The following is a 25819-nucleotide window of genomic DNA, read 5'->3' as shown; positions in this document are numbered from 1 at the left end:
GGAGATGCCCATCAATTGATATTAATGTGAGGAGTAGGGATTGCCATGCAACGGATGCACTAGAGCTATAAGTGTATGAAAGCTCAAACTGGAAACTAAGTGGGTGTACATCCAACTTGCTTGCTCATGAAGACCTCGGGCATTTGTGGAAGCCCATCATCGGAATATACAAGCCAAGTTCTATAATAAAAATTCCCACTAGTATATAAAAGTGATAACTCAAGAGACTCTCTATATGAAGAACATGGTGCTACTTTGAAGCACAAGTGTGGTAAAAGGATAGTAACATTGCCCCTCTTTTTTTTGGCGGGCTTCTTTGGCCCCCTTTTTTTATTTAGGCTTCTTTGGCCTCTTTTTTTTTTCTTGGGGCAATGCTCTAATAATGATGATCATCACACTTTTATTTACTTACAACTCGATACTAGAGCAAAGATATGACTCTATATGAATGCCTCCGGCGGTGTACCGGGATGTGCAATGATCTAGCGTAGCAATGACATCAAAAAATGGACAAGCCATGAAAACAGCATGCTAGCTATCTTACGATCATGCAAAGCAATATGACAATAAATGCTCAAGTCATGTATATGATGATGATGGAAGTTGCATGGCAATATATCTTGGAATGGCTATGAAAATGCGATGATAGGTAGGTATGGTGGCTGTTTTAAGGAAGATATAATGAGGCTTATGTGTGATAGAGCGTATCGTATCACATGGTTTGGATGCACCGGCGAAGTTTGCACCAACTCTCGAGGTGAGAAAGGGCAATGCACGGTACCGAAGAGGCTAGCAATGATGGATGGGTGAGAGTGCGTATAATCCATGGACTCACATTAGTCATAAAGAACTCATATACTTATTGCAAAAGTTTATTAGCCCTCGAAGCAAAGTACTACTACGCATGCCCCTAGGGGGATAGATTGGTAGGAAAAGACCATCGCTCGTCCCCGACCGCCACTCATAAGGAAGGCAATCAATAAATACCTCATGCTCCAACTTCGTTACATAACGGTTCACCATACGTGCATGCTACGGGAATCACAAACTTCAACACAAGTATTTCTACAATCCACAACTACCCACTAGCATGACTCTAATATCACCATCTTTATATCGCAAAACTATTGCAAGGAATCAAACACATCATATTCAGTGATCTACAAGTTTTATGTAGGATTTTATGACTAACCATGTGAATTCCTGTCATCTCTCTAAATAGATATAAGTGAAGCAAGAGAGTTTAATTCTTTCTACAAAAGATATGCCCACGCTCTAACAAATATAAGTGAAGCAAAAGAGCATTCTACAAATGGCGGTTTTCTATGTGAAGAGAAACAGGCAATCCAAACTTCAAATGATATAAGTGAAACACATGAAGCATTCTATAAAGCCATACTCAAAAGATATAAGTGAAGTGCAAAGAGCATTCTATAAATCAACCATGGACTATCTCATACCAGCATGGTGCATAAAATAAAAGTGAAAACTAAATGCAAAAGACGCTCCAAGATTTGCACATATCGCATGAACGTAACGAATCCGAAAACATACCGATACATGTTGAAGAAAGATGGGATGCCTTCCGGGGCATCCCCAAGCTTAGACGCTTGAGTTTCCTTGAATATTTACTTGGGGTGCCTTGGGCATCCCCAAGCTTGAGCTCTTGCCTCTCCTCATTATCCTCATATCGAGACATCCTCGATCTTCGAACACTTCATCCACACAAAACTCAACAGAAAACTCGGTAAGATCCGTTAGTATAATAAAGCAAATCGCTACTCTAAGTACTGTTGCAAACCAATTCATATTTTGTTTTTGCATTGTAGCTACTGTAATATAAATTTTCCATGGCTTAATCCACTGATAGAATTTGATAGTTTCATCAAACAAGCAAACTATGCATCAAAAACAGAATCTGTCTAAAACAGAACAGTCTGTAATAATCTGAACATTCACCATACCTCTGGTACTTTAAAAAATCTACCAAAATTAGGAAAACTAAACAATTTGTATAGAAAGACAGTGCAAAAAGTTTCAGAACCATTTGACGTTCCAGTAAAAAATGTAAAATCGCGCACTACAGCCAAAGTTTCTGTCCTGCACCGTACAAACCAACAAGCATTGTAAACATCCTAAAGCAAACCTTGGCACATTATTTTTATAATACAATGGAATTGTACAAGGGGATAATTATTTTTGTTGAAAAGTTTATGTAATCAAGATTCACAAAGTTTCCGCGAGCATGAACAAAGTTCAAGGAGCTCCCCCACTTCAACAATGCTTGTCTCTCTCACTTTCACTTTCCTTTTTGAAAAAGTTTTGGGTTCCCCTCTTTATTTTATTGTTTTTAAACTTTATGAAAGCACTCAACAGAAATAAATGACTCTCTAAAACTTCCGGGTTGTCTCCCTGGCAGCGCTTTCTTTAAAGCCATTAAGCTAGGCATATAGTGCTCAAGTAATGGATCCACCCGGATCCCAAGGTATATCAAAGCCAATTTTAATTAAAAATGATTTGTAATTTAGTAGTGAGCACAAAGTAACATATATAATGTAATGACGAAGTCTAACTCTCTTCCTATGCATCGGCATGTCATAAAAGAACAATTCATGCACATATAGTAAAGGCTAATGCATAGTATAAACAGTTTCTTGCAATTTTTTCGTGTTGGAAACATGAAGAGGCGGAGATGTAGTTCCTCTCTCATAATAATTGCAAGTTGGAGCAGCAAGCACATGCATATTATATTCATCAAAATCATCATGTGCAACGGTAAAAGGCAACCCATCAATATAATCCTTAATAAAGGCAAACTTCTCCGATATAGTGTAGTCGGGAGAATTCAAAAAGATAATAGGACTATCATGCGTGGGTGCAATAGCAACAATCCATGTTTAACATAAGGAACTATAGCAAGTTCATCTCCATAAGCATAATTCATATTGGCATCTTGGCCACAAGCATAGCAAGCATCATTAAAAAGGGATATTTCAAGAGAATTAATGGGATCATAACAATCATCATAGCATTCATCCTTCGGTAAGCACGAAGGGAAATTAAACAATGTATGAGTTAAAGAGTTACTCTCATTAGAAGGTGGGCACGGGTGATCAATCCGCTCTTCCTCCTTTTGTTCTTCGCTCTCCTCCTCATCTTTTTCATCCAATGAGCTCACAATGTCATTAATTTCTTCTTCCATAGACTCCTGCAAAATATTAGTCTCTTCTTGGACAGCGGAGACTTTTTCAATAAATTCATCAATATCGGAATTGAATTCATAATTCTTATAGCAATATTTAAGGATAGCTAAATTTTCAAGTCTATAAACAGCATCATAAAGATTTTCACACTCTTTGAACAAATATTCAATTTCATAAGCACACATAAAAGCAACAAATTCTTCTATTTGTTCCACATCATAGTAATCATATATACCATTAGCATAAGAAGCCAAGGTTTTATTATCATTAAATTTGCATAAAAAGGGAAGGTGTGGAGCCTTCATCCTAGAGCAACAAGTATAATCATAACTCAAGCATACTTGCCGAGCATACCACTTCAACATATAAATTTGATCCCATAATAGTTTCCCTTTTTGAGTCAAGCGATAATCCCTAAAGTATTCACGTTGATCCAGCGTGTCTCCCATTACCAGATTGAATGGGGTTTTCTCAGGATTATCAAAGTAGTACATAATATCTGTCACATAACGAGCATCGAGGGTTTTAGGAGGTTCCCCATCTCCATGAGTAGCAAGTACACCTAATTTTTTTGGTATTTCGTGTTCCATATCCATAACTAAAGATAAAGGATAACTAAGAACATCAAATAAAAATTACTTAGTGATAAAGCAAACAAGCACACACGAGAATATTCACCCCACGTTATAACTCCCTGGCAACGGCGCCAGAAAAAGGTCTTGATAACCCACAATTATAGGGGATCAATTGTAGCCTCTTTCGATATGTAAGAGTGTCAAACCCAACGAGGAGCTAAAGGTAGAACAAATATCCCCTCAAGTTCTATCGACCACCGATACAACTCTACGCACGCTTGACGTTCGCTTTACCTAGAACAAGTATGAAACTAGAAGTACTTTGTAGGTGTTGTTGGATAGGTTTGCAAGAAGATAAAGAGCGCGAAAGTAAAAAGTAGGGGCTGTTAAGATAAAGACACAATAAAGTTAGTATAGCGAGTGTGGAAAAGTGGTGGTAGGAGTTGCGAAATTGTCCCTAAGCAATTGACTGCTTTACTAGACCGATAGCAAGTTTTATGTGGGAGAGGCCACTGCTAGCATGTCATCCCTGACTTGGAATTCTATGCACTTATGATTGGAACTATTAGCAAGCATCCGCAACTACTAACATCCATTAAGGTAAAACCCAACCATAGCATTAAGATATATTGGTCCCCCTTCAATCCTGTATGCATCAATTTCTATGCTAGGTAGAAGCTTCTGTCACTCTTGCCCTCCAATACATTGTCCTATCAACATACAACTAACCCTATGGTGTGATCCACGCGCGCGCTCATATGATGGGCACCAAAGGACAGCAACATAACCACAAGCAAATTAAATCAATCATAGTAATTCACCAATCACCGATACGACAACGAAAATCTACTCAGACATCATAGGATGGCAACACATCATTGGATAATAATACGAAGCATAAAGCACCATGTTCAAGTAGAGGGTACATCGGGTTGCGGGAGAGTGGACCGCTGTAGATAGATGGGAGAAGGTGATGGAGATGTTGGTGAAGATGGTGGAGGTATTGATGTAGATTGCGGTGATGATGATGACCCCTGGTGGCACTCCGGCGCCACCGGAAGCGAGGGGGAGAGAGTCCCCCTTCTTCTTCTTCTTCCTTGACCTTCTCCCTAGATGGGAGGAGCGTTTCCCCTCTGGTCCTTGGTCTCCATGGCGTGGGAGGGCGAGAGCCCCTCCGAGATTGGATCTGTCTCTCTGTCTCTCTCTGTTTCTGCGTTCTGGGATTCTGCCCTTTCACCGTTTCTTATATATCCGGAGATCCGTAACTCCGATTGGATTGAAACCTTCGCCCAGATTTTTCTCTAAAAATTAGCTTTCTTGCGGCCAAAGAAGAGCAGTAACCGCCTTACGGGGGGCCCACGAGGGTCAGGGGTGCGCCCAGGGGGGCAAGCGCGCCCCCTGCCTCGTGGCCACCTCGGGCACCGTCTCGCGTTGATTCTTCTTCCCATATTTCCCAAATATTCCAAAAATATTCTCCATCTGTTTTTATCCTGTTTGGACTCCGTTTGATATGGGGTTTCTGCGAAATATAAAACATGCAACAAACAGGAACTGGCACTGGGCACTGGATCAATATGTTAGTCCCAAAAATAGTATAAAAAGTTGCCAAAAGTATATGAAAGTTGTATAGTATTGGCATGGAACAATAAAAAATTATAGATACGACGGAGACGTACCAGCCTGCAAATTCACTACGAGACTCGGATAATCCAGTCCGCTGCAAGACCGAGTCCGACTGGAATGTAAAGATGACCTCGAAAAGTACTCAAGATGACCTTATTTGAAAAAGTGATCAACATGAGAGTTGTTCGTCTTGTCGAGGCGCACAAGTTTGATATTTGGGCCGTCTTGATCGGAGATCATATGCAAGCTTGATGGCCCGCGCAAGGAGGAAGACAGAAGTTGGGCCAGATTTAGACTGAATCCGAGTTGGAATAGAACTAGGACCCTAGGATGTGAATTGATGCAATTTTTTGTAAGGAAAGCCCAGATGAATCCTTTACTTGTACGGGAAGTCCAGCCGCCTCTTATATATGTTGGGGGTGATGGCCGATTGAAGAACACACAATCGAACAAATCAATATACTACTTTTCCAGTCTATGTTTTATCTCTCCACCGTTTTCTCTCTCGTTCTTTGCTGTTCTTCGTGTTTGAGAGCTGCGAATCCCGAGGCTCTAGGGGCGAGCGAATCGACCTAGGGAAGCCCATAGCCGCCGCACTCCCTGACGGGGTCCCTCCAGGGGGTGTGGGTTTTTGGGTCTGCAAAAGCGCCCGTCGACTGTCTTGCGTATCGCGCTGTCGGTCGGGTCTCCTTCGACGTGAGCTGCGGTGCATCACCCCCGGCGTCGAGGGTACACGTGACGTGTTCGTGTGTCAACACACTTTTTGGCGACTCCGCTGGGGACTGAAGATCAATCGTCATCATCCACCATGTCCGATCTTCCCAAGCCATCTGAGGTAGACTCCGATAACATCATCAAGCCCAGTCTATGAGGAGTACAAGAAGGCGCGCGAGGAGAAGGACTTGCATGAGTTCCTTGCAAAGTTCAAGAAGGATCGCCAAGGCAACATCACTCCGATTGAAGAAATCAAGTTCCCTCCTCTTCAAGCCGAGCATGTTAAACCCTTTGTGAGTACTACCTTTCCTCCTGAGCAGTGGGCTGAGACTGAGAGTCGTATTGCTGATGGTAACAATCTAGTCTATCAAACTTTCGTAGAAAATACTAATGCTCAGAAGAATATATCTCAATCGTCTAGTGGTAATGATAGTGGAGCTGCTAGTGTGCAAAACCCTAATCTGGCTTTACCTATCTCATCGGCGCCTCCCATGCCGATGACTTATTATCCTAACCAAACAAATCAGATTATGGCTGCACCCATTAATCCTATTATGAGCATGACAGGTTCGGTGGCAACGCCGAACCAAACCCTACCTACAACTACATCCACTCGACCACTACCAAATTATGGGTCGACGTACATGCCACAATTCCTACCTACAGCTAGTAAGCCTACTCCTTCTATGCCACTGCCACAAGCTGCATCGTCCACTATGGATGATGGTCTAGCTAATCTTAGAGAGAAGATGGCTAAGATGCTTCGAGATAATTTTGGAGTTGAGTTACCTCAGAATCGGATTTACCAAAAGCCGTACCCCGAGTACTTTGATGCCATCCAGTGCCCTCCAGGATATAAAATTCTAGATTTTGTTAAGTTTAATGGAGAAGGCACAAAAACCACATGGGAGCATGTTAGTCAATATTTAGCACAATTGGGTGAGGCAGGCTCATTGAATGAATTAAAAGTGCGTTTATTTCCTTTATCATTAACTGGTACCGCGTTTTCATGGTTTTCTTCTTTACCACATGGTTCCATTCGAGTTTGGTCGCAGCTAGAGCAGAAATTTCATGATCACTTTTATAGCGGCGACAATGAACTGAAGTTGTCACATCTAACATCGGTTAAACAGAAGCATGATGAATCGGTCTCCGATTATGTCAAGAGATTCAGAGAAACAAAAAACCGGTGTTTTAGTTTGGTGATAACCGAGAGAGACTTGGTAGACCTAGTGTTGAGTGGTTTGAGAACTCCCATTGAACATATAAAGATTGCTAGAGTACCCGCCATTCCAGCGCCCTACGCGTCTCAGATTCATCCTGCCCGCTCGATTCGCCTCGCTGGCCATGGTAAATGTACTTTCCGTCGCGTTGGTAAAGATCGGGTCGCTCGTTATTTTGTACGCCGCGTGATCGAGGTAGGAGCAGCTGATGAGTGGGCCAGGCTTGCGCACGGGCTAGGCTCATAGCGATAGGGTCGATGCGCGCTTCTTCTGTCGATGAAAAGGAGAGGCGGGTCGCTCGTGGGCTGGGCCTGATAACCCACAAGTATAGGGGATCACAACAGTTTTCGAGGGTAGAGTATTCAACCCAAATTTATTGATTCGACACAAGGGGAGCCAAAGAATATTCTCAAGTATTAGCAGTTGAGTTGTCAATTCAACCATACCTGGATAACTTAATATCTGCAGCAACGTATTTAGTAGCAAAGTAGTATGGAAGTAACGGTAACAGTAGCAAAAGTAATATTTTTGGGTTTTATAGTGATTGTAACAGTAGCAACGGAAAAGTAAATAAGCGGAGGACAATATGTGAAAAGCTCGTAGGCATTGGATCGGTGATGGATAATTATGCCGGATGTGGTTCATCATGTAACAATCATAACATAGGGTGACACAGAACTAGCTCCAATTCATCAATGTAATATAGACATGTATTTCGAATATAGTCATACGTGCTTATGGAAAAGAACTTGCATGACATCTTTTGTCCTACCCTCCCGTGGCAGCGGGGTCCTAATGGAAACTAAGAGATATTAAGGCCTCCTTTTAATAGAGTACCGGAGCAAAGCATTAACACATAGTGAATACATGAACTCCTCAAACTACGGTCATCACCAGGAGTGGTATTGATTATTGTCACTTCGGGGTTGCCGGATCATAACACATAGTAGGTGACTATAGACTTGCAAGATAGGATCAAGAACTCACATATATTCATGAAAACATAATAGGTTCAGATCTGAAATCATGACACTCGGGCCCTAGTGACAAGCATTAAGCATAGCAAAGTCATAGCAACATCAATCTCAGAACATAGTGGATACTAGGGATCAAACCCTAACAAAACTAACTCGATTACATGATAAATCTCATCCAACCCATCACCGTCCAGCAAGCCTACGATGGAATTACTCACGCACGGCGGTGAGCATCATGAAATTGGTGATGGAGGATCGTTGATGATGACGACGGCGACGGATTCCCCTCTCCGGAGCCCCGAACGGACTCCAGATCAGCCCTCCCGAGAGAGTTTAGGGCTTAGCGGCGGCTCCGTATCGTAAAACACGATGAATCTTTCTCTCTGATTTTTTTTCTCCCCGAACACGAAAATATGGAGTTGGAGTTGAGGTCGATGGAGCTCCAGGGGGCCCACGAGGCAGGGGCGTGCCCGGGGCGGGGGGGGGGGGGGGGCAGGCGCGCCCCCCACCCTCGTGGAGAGGGTGTGGCCCTCTGGCCTTGATTCTTTCGCCAGTATTTTTTATATTTTCCAAAAATAATCTCCGTGAAGTTTCAGGTCATTTCGAGAATTTTTGTTTCTACAAAAAATAACACCATGGCAATTCTGCTGAAAACAACGTCAGTCCGGGTTAGTTCCATTCAAATCATGGAAATTAAAGTCCAAGGCAAAAATGTTTCGAGCTGCGAGGTGAAAACGCCACCAATCCCGTGCGTCTTCGAGCAGCCAATCCAGCCCCACTCCCCCTCCCTCTCCATGGCGCAGCCGCCTCCTCCCCTTCTGCCCTGCTCTCCACCGCGCCGTCTCTTCCTCCCCTTCACTGTTCTCTGCAGCGGCGGCAAAGATCTGGCGGCAAAGGGAGACGACGAGGGCGCTCGATCCGATCTGCTGAAGAGAAAAGATGAGAGGGAGAGAGACAAGGAAGGAGAGGAGGGAGAAAGAGAGAGGAAAGAGGAGAGGGAGGTGTGGCGGCGGATGAGAGAGGGTCACCGGAAGGAGCGTGATGACCTGCAGGCAAAGGGCGGCGGCGGCGCCGCTCGGTTTGATCTTTGGGAGAGAGAAGATGAGAGGGAGAGGGAGAGAGAGAAGGAAGAAGAGGAGAGATAAAGAGAGAGGAGAGAGGAGGGGGGGGGGGGGGGGGGGGGGTGGGGCGACGGCGGTCGGGAGAGGATCACCGGAAGGAGTGCCGCCGGCTCGTCGTCTTTCATACCTACGCACGCAGGTTCGTCCTCCTTCCTTTCTGTACTCCCCTCTTTTGATTAGTGAAGCTGCAACTACATGTCCCTCTATCTATCCCCCTGTCCTCACTCGCTTCTTTTCATCCCTTTGTCTCATGGATGAAGCTGCCAGCTGCAGGGGTGTTGCGAGGAGTTAGAGGTTGTGCGCCGGCCGGAGCAGCAGGAGCAAGGATATGGCCGCCTCTCTTCTCTGCCACGGTTCCCTCCTCTTCCTTCAGCTCTCGAGATGTCGACCTGCAGGTTTAGGTGCTTGTGTCTCAACCATCTTCCTCCCTGTATCCTCACATTTTTAATTTCTGATTCGTGTGTCACCATAAGGCTAGAGTTTGTCCGTGTGTAGACGGCCCACACTACTTTAGAAGGAACTGCTGCTGTCCAGTTTAGAGTTATGTTTTCTAGCTCAAGCATTGTTTGAATTTCTATGGCCCAGGCTCCAAGTGAGATTAATTCTTTCATTTTGTTTGTGCTAATGTGAGTGATTTATTTCTCATAGAAACAAAATTCCGATTGATGTACTAACAAATGTGTATGGCATACTATTTTTAGGCAAACCATTGTTTGACAACAAATATGCGGAGGCGTTTTTATGGATGTGCGTTTCACCTGAATCTGGAGAGCTATTCAATCTGTCGCGGACATTTTTGGTGGAATTCAATGCTTCAGCAGGTATTCTTGACCTCTATATTCCCTATCATGTGTATTTAACAAGTATTCAGTGATTCTCGACTTTTCCTTTTTAATCTATGAATGTAATCCTTAATGTGATGGTAAATGTATTATACATTTTTTGTCGAGCAAATATTGATTCATGCCATGCATGTTATGGGCGGGTTTAAAAAAAGCCATCCTGATTGTAGTGTGACAGCTTTAATCAAAGTTGTTTTAGTTACCCAGCCTTCTATTTTGATTGCTTTTGTATGATTCTTGAAAACAGAGTGTGGGTTGTGTTTATCAATAATATGCTTCAGATGTCAGTTCTGTTGCCAAATGATCTAAACTTGATTTACCCACTTCTAGAACAGAAAAGAATATGGCATTTACCTTCCGTGGATTTACTTGAACGACTGTACAAGTATCTTGGCTTGGTTTATTTCCCATCTCTAATTATTAATTGTTTGCCAAGATATTTTTATGGTGTTCTTACTCCTGATTTACTGACATGTTTGATTTGTAGTCTCTTATTATATAATCAAGTAGTTGTAGCTAAACAAACGTATATCTTGCCATGCTTTGGTGAAAGTATTAAAGTTTGTCCCTGGTTTTACTTTCCATGTGCTATCCATACCTATGCTTTATGTAGTTAATTAATAAACTCTCTTTAAATATGATGATCCCAAGAGATCAGAAGGTTCATGGGGTGATCTTGTAGCTGAGTTGAAAGTCAGAGGGTTTGTGCTATGGGTGATAAGGAATGGTCATAACCTTATTTGTTGGAATATTGCCGAAAATGATCCAAGCTAATTATTTTAGGCACTTGATCTGTTATATTGCCATAAACTGATTTTGTACTACTCGAACATGAGGATCTTTTAGCATTTAGCCATGTCAAAAACGGCATATATGTCTAACATCTAATTTGAGATGAAGTTGTCCTGCTCAATTAATTTATAGTTTTCTGGATGTTCTGGTTTTCAGCTTGGGAGCAAGTAGAAATACCTGATTTGATGCTCATGCTTCCAAAATTTTCACATTTCGCGAGAGCTAGGCGTACTTCTCGATGACCTTGCCGTCTCCAACCCATCCGTGGGTATTTCAACTCCCCTTCTGTTTTTTTTTATTTTTCTGCGCACATTTGCTCTACTCTCACTTTGCCTGGTATGCTCTCATTTTCTTAGCTTTAGATTTGCTTGTTCTATCTCCTCCCATTTTCTATTTGTTGTTCTTTTCTCTGTTTTTAATTTGGTTTTTTACATCCTATTTTATTTATTCTTTTTGGCTACGACATAATGAATGGATTATTGCTTTATTTGGCCTTTATTATATTGTTTCCCATCTACTATATGGTTCACTTTGCTAGCTATAAAAAAAGCATTATGGGTTACTGCCTGGTGGACCTCTGAATATTTTTTCACCTCAGCTTGATTGACAAGCTCACCGGCAGGAAATGTAGTATGAGATGATTTTTTTAATTTCTCTACCTTTTCTTATTGGTATGTACAGAAAGGATAAAGTCTTGTATACTTAATATCGAGTCTTATTCATCTGCATTTTTGGAATACCATTGAAAATCTTGAATTACTTTTGCTTTGATGGGTAATCTATCACTAAACAGAATATAGCTTCCAGCCTTCACACATAGAGACTAATTTAGTACTTCGGTTGGGCTGTCCTATTTTCTGTGTGGTCGAACAGGAAAGCTAAATGTACAGTTTATTTGCTCGGCACCATTTATTGTGCCACATAGAAGTACATCTTTTTCTTATTTTTTCTAATGCAATCATCAATACCGTAGCTTAGTTAACCTTCCCAATTTTTGTTCTCTTTTTGGTCATACATTAGGATTATTATGGATTTTCTGAAGGTGGTGGTGGGGGTTGCACGGCATGCTCTGTCTGGTTTCAGGAGTGTGTGCTGCACCTGAAAAAATTTCTCGGGTTGTCTCTCTTCGTATTTCCACCTTAGTTGTGATATTTTATTTATTGCTAATCATTTGAGTTAGTGTACAATCATATATTTGTCACCCATGGCTCCTTAGAGAGCTGGACATGCTTGGTTGGAGTCGTCGTCGTCGTCCTGGTTGGGGAGATGAGCATGCTTATGCTTATATTACAAAGATTAGTGTGTAGTCCTTCTATGCCTTCTAATTAGATAGTTTGGCTTGATTTTAGATGCTTACAATCTCTTGTCATAGAATTTTATAATTGCTTCTCATGGAAAGCAGCCCTCTCCCAAGCTGACGGACTTGGTTTGTTTTTCAATGTAGGCATCAGGTCTCCGAGTCGTTTAAATCTGAACGCAACACCAAGGTATCACTCTTGTAAAATCTCAGTGCAAGAGTTGTCCGTTCAAATAAGATTTTGATTGTGTTTTTCCCTTTTGCCTAGCAAAACATATATGATGCCTCTAATTTGTAGGCTGCTAGCCTGAGCATTGCCGAACAATACATCAAAGCATAGCTAAACATGGAAGCCCTCCCTAATTCATCAATTTACAAAGGTCATAGGTGATTCTCTTGCAGACCAGTTAATTAGATTATGAATTTTGTTTATGTTATTGCTGATCTCAAATGCTTAGTTTCTAAGTTTATCTCAAAACTACACGCTTCCTCCTTGCTTATTGGAGAAGATGTTCGTATGCTTTCTCTCGTGGGCATGCTTGTGTAGTGTCATCATTTTTCAGTGCACTGCACTACCTGTTTGGGTTAGTTCTTTGGGTGTTCTGTGTGCACATGTGGTGCTTCCTGCTTCCTAGCTAGGGGGTCTAACAGTGATTGTGTAGACTACCAAACAATGGTTGCTGCTTACTGATTGTAGCCTTGTAGGCATGGTCACTGTAGCCATAGAAACGATATTCCTTTTGGATTGGTCGAGCATAGAACATGTTCATACAGATTTTGAAGAGCTGCTCCGCCTCCCCGCCTCATCTCATTTTCCTCTCTTCCTCACGGCGCCAGGAGCATGGCCTCGATCTGGAGAAGGGGAGCAGCCACCAGCCGATTCCAGCCCACTCCGGCGGTCCCGGCGGCCATCCAGCACCTTCATGTGCTCTCTACCATCTCCATTGCGCTAACTCGACCTGCAGGTCCTCAACATCATCCGCGACTAACCCTAGCCGCTCGGACTGCTGGTGTGCGGTGTCGCCATGGACGCCGGCGCGGCGCCTGCACCTCTGACTGTTTCCTCCGACACCGTCCGCGTTGCCTACGGGGCATCCACCTCCTCATACGCCCCTCTCACCCAGGCGCACCTCTTGGGGTCGTTGGCGCTTGTGATTTCCCCGTGCGAGTATGTAAAAAGTTGCAGGATCTTTCGATCCAATAGTCGATTGTAGAATAGCTTATCTACAGACGTGTGAGGGATTAGAAATTTTGCACAGGCTTGAGAATCCCTGACTATCTCGATCTAACTGAGAGTAATTTCATAGGATGGTGGCAACAGAGGGACTCTTTGGTGCCGGAGAGCTCGGGATTCATCACCCCTAACTGAATCAACCCTGCTATCACAGGTTCCCTCCTCCTGGTCCTTCATTGCCACAAAATTTCCCATTGCCTTGCAATTTGTTAGATTCGTTGATTTTGCTATCCTATAGTCCTGGATGGGTCCCCAGCCCCAGGCAAACCAATCTCAGTGGAATCATGGAGATCAAAAGATTTTGCTATGTCGATATACTTCTATGAATTACATATTTTCTTCCTTGAGAGTAATCAGTGTAATCTTTGAAAAGTAGCCTCTGCATGTTTATGGCCTCTCAGCTTCGTGCTTATGGTGTGGCTGCGTGGAAGCCGACGACAAGTACGGCCGCTCTCTACTTGCCTCTAATATGTATGTCTTAACTCCCTCGAGAAAAGGAGTCTTTGCAAGGTCAGCCAGTACTCCACTTCACATTCAATCATATGCAGAAATATATGCCATGTTTTTCAGTAGTCTGCTCGCCTCTTCTACATAAAAAGGTGCTGTGTTCTAATTTTCTTTCACTGTTTATGTTGATTGACGACAGAGCAAACTATGTGATTTAAATAATCATCAAGAACATGTCAATCATTTCAAATAAACATTCTTTTTATTGTACTGAAGATGTGAAATGGCTGCTTGGTGGAGGTGCCAGGATTTATGAATTAAGCTATCTGATGATGACAGTGCTTATATTTTATAGTTTTACATTTTTTATTCCCTTTAGAATTAACATGTATCAATGAAAAAAAAATGAATTTCTGACGTTTACAATTTGGTTTGTGTACGTGCCTTATTTAGACTACCCGCATATCTGGAGGCATCGCGTGCGCCCGCCGTTTATGACCGCCGGATCGATTCACCACAGACGGCGGTGATGCAGACCAGGAACGCATCGGACATGGACGCTGTGCGGAAACTCGGCGCTGCCAGCGCCACCTCGGTGAGGAGGAAGACGCTCTGCGACATCACCAACCTAAGGCGGCCGCTGGTGGCGGCAGGACGGGTTGAGGTACGCGGACGGCGTGGATGGGATCGCGTGGTTGGTCAAGGCAAGATTTGCTGACCCGACTCCACCGCCGTCTCTTTCTTGGTTATGAGTATGATGTGTCGCGGTCGCTAGCGCTGCTCTTTTTTTCTTGAATCTATGTGTGTGTAAATGCAAGAGAATTCGGATCTTGTGAAGCTCCTGGAGGAGAGAGTATTTTCCTTCATCGATTGTTCTCTTTTGTCTAGGATGGATAGGGCTTCTTGATGTGTGGTTGTTCTGGTGTTGAATCTATTTGGTTTGATTTGCATAGTATACATCACGGCTCCATAGTAGACATCCATGTTTAAAACTAAGATCAGATATTTGAATTGTCAGACTCTTTTGCTCATTGTCAGACCATGACTACGGCTTCCTATTAAAGTTGTGTGGAATGCTACTAAAAAGTGGACAAAATTATGCTTCAAATGTATTCTTTATTCTCGTAGCCCCTTCAAGGCTTCTGGTTAATGTTCACTGATGTGCTCCTGAAAGTTGCAAGATGGCACTATATGGGGACAACCATCAGTATCGCTCAGTCTCAAGATCGCCATGACACCTGAACTGTTCTGCTGAATAATATCTTGCATAGTTTATATTGTCTTGTTTCCATCTACATATAGGAATACATATGTGGCAAGCACAAATCATTCGTTTCAAAAAACAGTACATAGACTACCATATTCTGTCCAGTCCTGATACACTTGCAATTTCTTACTAATGGCCTGTGAAGTTATGTCCTATAATAACAGTCTCACTATATTAAGACACATGCATCACTGCTAAACATCCCAAGTGAAACCACAGGCAGATAAGCCAGCTTAATTATTCTACTACTTTCTAGATGACAGCAGTTAAACAAGAGGAGGCAGACACAGCCAGTGATATCAACAACGGTGGCCAAATTACCCATGGTGATGCTCAAAACATACTTATGATGACTATTGACTTAGATTTCAAATCATAGAGATTATTTTACCTTACCATGATTTCCTTATCTATTCATCACGGACGGACCACTGTGTCGGAAGCACAACAAGCCATTCGAGTATATTCATCGCCCACGCAAAGCAAGCTCAATCCAAAAGTTCAAAGGCAAGAAAATCCATATAAAGCCTGGAAAGTACATTCTCTGTGGTAAGAGCTACATTGCTCTACCCATTCCAACAACTCTCACATCAACTGCTAAATGGTATAACTTTGTATAATTTAACATAGGTAAGCTTGGCATCCACCACTTAGATGAGTTTAGTCACCACATTGTGTGGGGCAACACCGTTAAGCTCTACAACCATAATGTTCATAGACTACGAAAGATAATCCACAGGACCACCACGCCTGATCGCTACTATGTGTGCCACATGACAGAAACATTTGCAACAGACGGCAAAAGAATGGTAATCCTTTGCAATTGCTATGTTCTGTTTCATACAATGGCATGGTATAAAATGATATACTAACTAACCTTTACTATTATTTTCAGTACTTTAGGGTTTCCTTTTCTACGGGTTCCCTTTTCCCACACATGAATGCTGAACATGGTGAACTCTGACGGAACTACCGCTGTTACAGCCCGCTTTATCAAGGGTGTTGGCAAAAAGGCCACCATCACTAGAGGCTGGAGCCACTTCTTCCGTCAGGCACAGATGAACAAAGGGCAAGCATATGTTTTCGCCTTCAAATGCACTTCCAAGGGACTGCGCCTGATCGTCTACTCAATATAAGCAAGTTGCAAGAGCCCTTTGTTATATAACTTAGCATTAGTATAGATGCCTACCAAGAATTCTATGTTTATCATCCTTTTGAATCTTATGTAATCCCCTAAGACCATCATGTGCATTTAACTGTCGGTTATTTGCTGCTTAGACTGCTGTGTGGTATGCTTTTGAAATAGCCACCATTTATTTATCATCAATCCGTACTCGTTTCCATACGTTTCATTTTGTTTTTACATATTTTAATGCACACTCTTTCAATACTTGGCTTGCACTCGGCCTTTGCGCCATGGGCGCAACGGGTCATCTAGTTAGAGAAAAGCTAGAAGGTTATGAGTTCTTAAATATCAACCAAGTCTTACAAAGGGCTTTGGCTCAGGAAAGCCGAAGCAAAGATCTCAAAGAAGTGCACAGATACAAAGCCGCGCTTATTGCAAGTATCATAATTCTTTTTTCTCATGCTACTAACGATTGCAATGTTTTTCGACAACAGATACAATCGGCCATTAATGACGGACGATTGAACTTTTCTGAGATGCAAGTTGATAAACAACCCTTTCCAATGAACACCATGGACTTGGAGGGGAAAAAGATGCTCATTCGGCCGGAGGTAGCCGAATCAGCTAATAAAGCTAATGTCATTGTTGGTGAGCCCAGGAAAGACAAGGAGGGCGACAAGGTCTTGGGGAGACAGGTTGTGCTTGATAAGCAACCCGATGGCAAGGAAGTGATCAAGATCACCATCGAGAATCCGACACTCGGGGGGCAACTACAAGTGCAAGAAAATGCTCGTGTGAGATTTGTCAAGCCCAAGAGTCTAGAAGTTGGCAAGTGGAAAAGGAATGAAGTTAAAGTGGAAGCTATCCGAGTTAAAGTGCAAGCGGATCAAACCAACTTTTGATATGTTTCTGTCCAAATATGCCAATCAGTCGGCTGGTTCCAGCTCTAACCGACCATCATACTTGAAGCGACCAAGGTCACCATCAGATGATATGTTCAGTCAGTATATGAAACCGAGTGGACCAAAGGCGCTGTTTCCAGAAGAGTAGAGGCAAACTGTTTGGGACCGACTTGAATACTCATATAATGGCCGACTGAACATCGGTAACTATCGGTCGGCTGGTCAAAATATGCGACCGGATGGAAATCCGAGTGTAAGAATGCACCAAGGTGGAAGCTATCCGAGTGAAAAAATGTGGCCAAGTAGATTCCATCCGAGTGAATTCCATCCGAGTGGATTCCATCCGAGTGACATCCATCCGAGTGGATTCCATCAGAGTAAAAAGGTGCGCCTGAGTGGAAATTTCATGCATATGGAAAGTCGAAAAGAATGGTGTGTTAAGTCACCAAGTGTTGCAGCAATTGAGTCAGGAAAAGGCAAGGAGAAAATGGATGCCGACTCACTCATCTTGGGCACCAAAACATTCACCATACAACAGCCAATTGTGCACAGCAATCCGACTGAGCCGATACTTGCTATCATGCCAAAGCACTCGGCTAATGACCATAAAGCAAGCACCAGCCAAATAAAGACGAGAGATCCTAAATACACTCAGCCAAAGTGGTGTCCTCCAGGGCTAACAAAGACACAGAAGAGGAAACTACAGAGGTTAAGGAGTCAAGAGATGGCAGAATAGGAGGCCGAGAAGCAAAGGGATAAGTTGTTCAATGACACTCGGCCCATGGTTCCAGCAAAACAAGTGTGGAGGCCTAAACAAATACAAGATACATTAGCTTCTACATCTATCACAACAGCACCTGCGCCACCAAAAGAGGACGATGCAGTTATTACATCGTCTACATCACCTAGTACTTCTCCTTCACTCGGACAGATTTCAGAATCGGTAGATATACTTGAAGAAAAGGATGATATGTTGGACTATCAGTCTAGACCGGTTCATGAAGGTATGGCTATCAATATGGTTTATTACTTACCTGCCGAGTTTCGCGCTGTAGATGAAGAAGGAGAGGTGGCCCAACTGGATTTTGGCCCTAAAAATGCAATATTTGAGAAGCCAAAAGAGCCAGTAACACATCTGAAACCGTTGTATCTTAGAGGTCATATCAACGGATCACCACTCAGTCGAATGCTTGTTGATGGTGGTGCTGTGGTAAATCTTATGCCCTATTCGGTCTTCAAGAAATTGGGTTTGCCTGATGAAGAGCTGATAAAGACGAATATGGTGCTCAATGGATTTGAAGGCAAAGAGAAAACTGAAGCCAAAGGTGTGATGTATGTGGAGCTTACAGTCGGAAGCAAAACTTTGGCTACTGCATTCTTTGTCGTTGAGGTGCAAGGTAACTACAACGTCATACTAGGCCGCGATTGGGTTCATGCAAACCAGTGCGTGCCATCCACTATGCACCAGTTTTTGATTCAGTGGGTTGATGATGAAGTGGAAGTCATTCATGCAGATAACTCGGCCTGTGTTGCTTTGGCCGATGCATCGGTGGATTGGCAACATCCCAATGCTACTTGCTTGACAGGACGTGACTTATCAGAGTTTGATTTTCTCAGCGCGACCAAGAATGGTTTTGTGCCCGTCTCTTTAAAGCCAACTGAATGCAATCGGCTCCAAGGTATGATATGTTTAAATGGATTCTAGCTCCGAGTGGTTACAAAAACTTCTTGTAAAATATCGGTCCAGCGAGAACGATATGTATGAGTCTATAGAGGAGTTGGATGACATGGATTAACTTGGACAAGGTTTTACATCGGCCGATCCATTAGAAGAGATAGATATTAGAGATGGTTCAGTCACTCGACCGACGTTTGTAAAAAAAAATTTGAAAGCCGATTGTAAAGCTAAGTTAATCGAGCTATTGAAAGAATATGTTTGTTGCTTTGCATGGGAATATCATGAGATGCCAGGGTTAAGCCGAGAGCTAGTGGAGCATCGGTTACATATAAAGGCTGGTTTTAGACCATATAAACAATCGGCCAGAAAGTTTAGCCCAAAAACATATGACCGGATCAAGGAGGAGATCGGCCAGTTGCTTAAAGCTAATTTTATCAGACCTTGCAGGTATGCCGAGTGGATTTCTAACATTGTCCCAGTGGAGAAGAAATGATCCGGCAAATTGAGGGTGTGCATTGACTTCGGAGATTTGAATAGGGCTACACCCAAAGATGAGTATCCCATGCCAATAGCCAATATGCTTATTAATGATGCTTCTGGACATAAGGTTATTAGCTTTCTAGATGGTAATGCCGGATACAATCAAATTTTTATGGCCGAAGAGGACATGTCCAAGACAGCTTTTCGATGCCCTGGTTTCCTTGGTTTATTCGAGTGGACATTGATGACATTTGGATTAAAAAATGCTGGAGCCACATATTAAAGGGCTATGAATTTGTTTTTTCATGATTTACTCGGTGTCATACTTGAAGTCTATATTGATGATATTGTTGTCAAATCGGATGCTTTTGAATTTCACTTGGCCGATTTGCGTTTAGCTTTTGAAAGAATGAAAAAGTATGGACCGAAGATGAATCCTTTGAAGTGTGCATTCGGCGTGTCAGCTGGCAAGTTTTTGGGTTTCATTATTCATGAAGATGGCATAGAGATTGATCCCAAAAAGATAGAGGCCATACAGAAAGTGGAGGCTCCAACATGCAAGCGAGATATGCAAAAATTCCTTGGCAAGGTCAATTATTTGAGGAGATTCATAGCTAATCTGCCAGGGAAGGTTGATGCGTTTACTCCTATCATTCGGTTAAAGAATGATGCTGATTTCACTTGGGGGGCAAAATAGTAAGAAGCATTTGGTATGATCAAGAATTATTTGTGCACTCCTTCTCCTTGTTGAACATGGCGGTGTCGATGTCGAGCGACGGCATGGTGGCGCTAACCTTGGCCGGGGCCGCGACCATGGCGGCACGCACCCTGGACGGCAAGGGCGCATGCGAGGTGGGATACGGTCGGGGAGAAGGCGATGGAGGAGGATGAGCCTCCTAGGATTTTGGGGTGGGTCAAGGGGGCGAGTGTGGGTGTCACTGAGGAGGTGGGCGAGGACGTTTGGGAGACGGCGATGGTGTGTGGCTGTTTGAAGGGGTGGAAGAAGAGGTGGCGTGCGGTGTTTTCCTCTGTGGTGGAATATGTTCAGTCAACTTAAATTAGTAAGTGCACATCAGAGAATGGATTTGGTTAAAATTACTCCTTCCGTCCCAAAATATAAGAGCGTTTTTCACACCGGAGTCAAAACATGGAGTGTTGTTAGATTGAGTTTAGTAGGCCTAATCATATGGGGTAATGGGTCTGTGTACGTTTTGTGAGGGATATTTAGAGAAGATAATGTTTGCTCTTTTATAAGTATATGTAGAGCTCGGCCAATGCTTGGTTAGAAGGACAGCGGTATCCCCATCCCACTAGGATTCAAGTTATAAAACTGGTGCTCCCATTTTTCTGGATTTATTTCAGGTCTTTCGGCCATGTGCGTTCAGTGGAAGGAGATGTTCCCATTGACTACGAACACGTATGTGGCGATTTCGTTAATCTCAAAATGATTTGCTGGCTCATTCTTGTGGAGGTGCTCATAAAAATAGGTTGTATGTGTGAGTATATGTGCATATGTATGAACGTATGCGTCTGTACATGTACAGTAAAGAAAAACTTACTGCTAGTGAAGGAAAGGTCTCCTAGTGATAAGAAACATAGAGCTAAAGAGAGAGCAAAAAAAGAATCTTTGGTGTATAATGCTGCATAATCTTCAATGTTATCAGAACTGTAACCGTTCGTATTGATGGTTCGGTTACATATCCTCCAGACGAGGTTCCCATGGTCAAAGTGCGGTTGGAACATAGGAACCCGTTCTGATTTGCTAGTACTTGGGTTCCTTCTATGATTCGTCTTCTTCCGCGTAGAGTGGAGATAGCTCGTAGAGGCAACACGCGCCGTTCCCGGAAAGCAACACGAGCGCGAGTCTAATTCGGATGCTCGTGGGCCCGTGACGCTACATAGTACCTATAAAATCTTCACCGCACGGTCTCCTCCCTGTACGCAGCCCAACCTAGCGCTCAACCTCAGACCTATCTCGACCTCGCTCCGACGACCGCCAAGCCGCCGCCCAGGAACCAATCGCCGTCGCGCCGCCCCCTCCATAAGAATCGATCAAGGTACGCACGCGAGCTTCTAAGCATGTCCCGATCTAAACGGGCAACTGATCGCTACCGCTCGAAGTACTTAATTACTGATGCTTGAAGTTGAAGTGCTTGTTGTTGGACAGATCGATGAAGATCCACGTTAGGTTGCTAAACAACACGGCCCACGATCTCGAGGTGGAGGGCTCGGACACCATCGGCAGCGTGAAGGCGAAGATCATGGAAAAGGAGGGGGTTCCACCGCAGCAGCAGCTCCTCTTCTTCGCCGATGAGGGGCTGGAGGATGCCCGGACGCTCGCGGACCATGGCATCGAGGACGGGGCCTCGGTTTGCCTGATCGCCATCAACATGCAGGGTTAACTCGTTTGGTAGATCGATGAGTGTTTTTCAGTTTTTGTAGTTTGTTTAGCGTTTTCGGTTTGGTTGCATCGTTGTTGTGTGCAGCCAGACACAGCTAGTCTTCGTTTACATATGTGCAATGGTCTATGGTTGGGTCAGAGATTAGGTACGATCTGAAACTAGCAGGTCACACATTAATTAGGCAGCCGTGTATATATGCTTGAGGTCTTTTCACTTCTCCCGCAGAGAAGTAATTTGTTCAATGTGTGCTTAAACTTATACTGTTTTTTCAATCTGAGCTTAAACATAGTTAATGAATCTTGATCTTTTTACTCTGAGGAGTCGGGTAGCCTTTTTCTTCTGCTTTCTGGCATGTGGCATGTTTGTATTGTTGCCCCAGCAAATCTCTTATTTACTTTCTCGCACTTGAACTACTTCTATGGACATGGTAATTGCCTTATTTATAACAGTTTTGCTAAAGCACATCTAGATGTGCTATAAGTATTGCACATCTAAGTCCTATATCATTGATTTTACACTAAGATTTATGCAAGCATGGGACAAAAGCCTATTTCAAGTTAAAGAAGCTTGATTTTCCTTTTTTTATCTGTGCTTAAAAGGAATCAACACAGTGAAATAGCAGTGTATACTCTACTTTTGGCCGTAACAAGTTGAATATTTACAATACTACGAAACGGGACCCATGGAGGCATAGGTCCCGGTTCGTGAGGCCAGAGGGCCGGCCGGGTCTCGTGGGGCATTGGTCCCGGTTCGTCTGGCCCCTTTGGTCCCGGTTCCAGACACGAATCGGGACCAATGGGCCTCGCTCTTGGCGCACAACCATTGGTCCCGGTTCGTGGCTGGAACCGAGACTAAAGGGTCCCGGTTCGTGGCTGGAACCAGGACCAAAGAGGGGCCTTTAGTCCCAGTTCCAGCCACGAACCGGTACCAATGAGATGCCTATATATACCCCCTCGCCCGCGAGCAGAGCACTTCACTGCTCTGTTTTTTTGGCCGGTGAGGGGAGAGCTTTGTGGTGCTCTACCTCACCTCCTATGCACATGAGGTGTTCGATGAAATGCCCGAGCCACACTTCAGCTTTCTCCTCTCGAAGCTCTTGTCCAAACTCCATTTTCTTCGAGATTTGTCTAGGTTTGGCGGTCTGTCCTGTCCCGTCCTCACCGCCGTCGATCGCTCGCACCGATCTCGTTGCCGACACCACCGTGGCGAGCCTCTTGATCTCACTACTAGGGAAAAGCCTAGCAGCAACGCGGGTTTTAGGTATAGCAGTAGCGCGGGGTGCCGCGCTACTGATAATGCGCTACAGCTAACCTGTAGCAGCAGCGCGTGCACGCCCGCGCTACTGCTATACAAGCGTAGCAGCAGCGAGCGCTGTGAAAGCGCGCTACTGATAATATCTCTAGCGCGCTTTATTAGGACGCGCTACTGCTAGTGGCACGTTGCTGCTAACTTTTCTCCACTCGCTACTGCTAATTTTATTAGTTTTTGTTTTTTTCCTGCATATTTGTTTTGTATTTGAACAGGCTTTATACAAGAATCTTTAGCACATACAAATGTCATCATCATACACATATAAATGGCTGCGAGACCACAAATGTAATCATAGCATATGCATACAAATAGTCTCATCATAATCATCATCCAACACAAAGTGGTCTCTCGTCATCATCTTGAAAATAGCGATACATGCAAGTCTCGAATACTTGCAACTATAACGTCATCCATCTAAACAAAGATATACGCGAGAAGTGCTATCACTATGAGTGATAGCGGAGCTATGCAGTACATGAGGCGGCGGTTATGAGGCATCTCTCGCGCTAGCGTGTACCTCAAGTAACTAGCTTGTGCTTCTTGTCTGCTTTTGAAGCCTTTATGGCTGGCGCCCGAGACCCCCTCCACTTGCGCCTGACACTCATACCACTCGTCGTACACTCCCGGAACCTTACCTTCGTACACAACATAGCACTCCTTCGCCATCAAGAATCTAGGTACCTATTAGAGATGCATCTTCATCAAGAGAATGTACGATCATATGCAACAAAATACTAGAGCAATACGAAAAAGAAAGGGTTAGCAACTAGATGCAACATATAGTACGCAAACTAATTAACTAGATGTACGCATGTCATCGTATCCAAACTAACAAAGTAGCGTTACACAAGTTCGGCAGGGACCATGGACATCACAAAGTTTAATCGCTACAGAAAGTATACAAGTTCAACCCACACATATCATCATCATCGGCATCGTAAATCATTAGAAGTTCCATCCTTCCATATCATCAAGGATGGACCCTAGCTTCTTGAACGGCATGAGGTCATGACGTTGCATGCCTATGCGAGTTCGGACGTCAGCTTGCGATATAGGGCCGTGGTGGAACATCCCCTTCTCATCGACGACTTCTTTCACGATGATCGTCGCAATGTCCCTTTGGATGCGAAAGAAGTCATCTCTAAGTTTATAATCCACTTCTCCATGAGATTCTACCCACTTGCGGATATGATCATCGTTTTTGGTTGTCATACGAAGCTTTTGGTGATCCGTGTTGAACTCAATCATGAGATGGAGGAGGTAGAATCCATCTTTCTTGCTTGGTTTTGGGACATGGATGCAGCAGAAGTTAGTTTTATGCGAGAAGCCCAACTTCTTGTTCCTTTGTTTCCTGATCTCCAGGTGGCCACCCCTAATGCTGAAGCCTTGGAGAGCATGAATATTCATTATGTGGGTGTAGTCCTTCTTCTCGTAGTCTCTGGTGGGGTCGAAATACACGGCGTGGGAGACTCGCGGGTAAAGAACGATAAGGATGGCGCGCCCGTTGCTGCAGGGAAAAGACACCTCAAATTATTCTCCATATGAGCGAGAAGGAATGATTGAAATGTACGAAAGTTTTGTCCGGAACTGACTTACTTTGGATGATAAGGCAGGAGGACAATTTCCTGGTCCTTATTCTGTACCATGAAGTTTTGGAGGTAGTCCCTAGAAGTTTCACGCTCAAAGTCCCCGAGACTCAAGAAAGACTCGTGCATGTAGTACGGATCCGCCACATAGATTTGCGAGACTTCTTCTCTCTTCATGACAGAGCTCATATGTAGCGCAAGAAGGCGGATGATTGTAAAATCGAGCCGCCTTGTCAGAAACATCTCAAAGATATGGTCAAACCGCAGGAAGAACACCTCTGCGGGCCGTGTGTCGACATAGCACTTCTCCTCAGGCACATGAGTCGCGTATGTCGGATATCCTGGATCCTTCGAGGCTAGTAGGCTTTTCTCAGTCGACAGCACATGGTCGTGCAGTCTCCTGAGATCCCCTGATAGTGCGTCTAGCGGTTTCGGCGGTAGCATCGGCTCGCCCGTGAGATGGAACATGGCCGCACCTTTCACGGGTACACGCTCTTCAGAATCCACTGTCTGGCTGCTATGTGCTCTGGCTTGTTTGGAGGCAGCTATCTTCCCCGGTCTCTTCCTCTCCTTTTTCTTGGGCACACCTTCCAGACCCTTCCTTAACCCCTGCTCCAGTGTTGCCGGGCTAAGCACTGTATGACCCCCGGCTAGTTGAGCCTGTGTTGAGGCGGCATCTTCAGGCGTGTCCTGTGAGGATATCATGAAGAGAGACTTCTTGCAACCCCTGCTACGATGTTCCTGCCCGGGCAGATCATCCATATCCTCATTAGCATGCTGATAGCCCGATTCGTCATATGGTTGACTCATCATATCTAAGTCACCCTCATACGCATTTGTATTGAGGAAACCCATTGGGTCCTTCGTCTCCTCCGTCTCATCATCCATTCTCTGTTCTACGGGACCGATCACATCAGCTAGTACTATTGCACACCTTCATCACGTCGTCCGCCGCTCTCACCCGACACTACAGGAGCTGGTAATTGCGTAGGTGGGGTGGTGGTCTCCATACATGCTTG

At 43.9% G+C, this 25819-nt stretch overlaps 1 protein-coding gene and 1 pseudogene across 33 annotated transcripts; one reads left to right on the top strand and one right to left on the bottom strand.

Moving 5' to 3' along the window:
* LOC109737912 (ketol-acid reductoisomerase, chloroplastic-like) overlaps positions 1-20876 on the bottom strand; it is a 48202-nt pseudogene extending 27326 nt beyond the window's left edge.
* LOC109746965 (uncharacterized) lies at positions 9058-15085 on the top strand. Of its 33 annotated transcripts, XR_006667187.2 has the most exons (10): positions 9058-9575; positions 9697-9837; positions 10138-10257; positions 11227-11338; positions 12091-12185; positions 12515-12557; positions 12666-12754; positions 13675-13755; positions 14003-14111; positions 14502-15085. XR_006667187.2 is itself a non-coding variant. In XM_045231914.2 (9 exons), exons 4-9 carry the CDS (start codon positions 11309-11311, stop codon positions 14764-14766), a joined length of 648 nt encoding a protein of 215 aa, XP_045087849.1. In that variant the 5' UTR covers positions 9058-9575; positions 9697-9831; positions 10138-10257; positions 11227-11308; the 3' UTR covers positions 14767-15085. The 33 variants fall into 33 exon arrangements, 5 of the variants coding, with proteins under 5 accessions (XP_045087849.1, XP_045087847.1, XP_020161648.1 ...); XR_012190010.1 differs by lacking the exon at positions 12091-12185 and having other exon boundaries at positions 9710-9837; XR_006667183.2 differs by having other exon boundaries at positions 13675-14111.
* Positions 20877-25819: the final 4943 nt, after the last annotated feature.

This window comes from Aegilops tauschii, chromosome 7, assembly GCF_002575655.3.
Source record: "Aegilops tauschii subsp. strangulata cultivar AL8/78 chromosome 7, Aet v6.0, whole genome shotgun sequence".
NCBI lineage: Eukaryota > Viridiplantae > Streptophyta > Magnoliopsida > Poales > Poaceae > Aegilops > Aegilops tauschii.
Note: the sequence above shows the minus strand (reverse complement) of the source record. Positions and strands in the feature narration are given on the sequence as shown.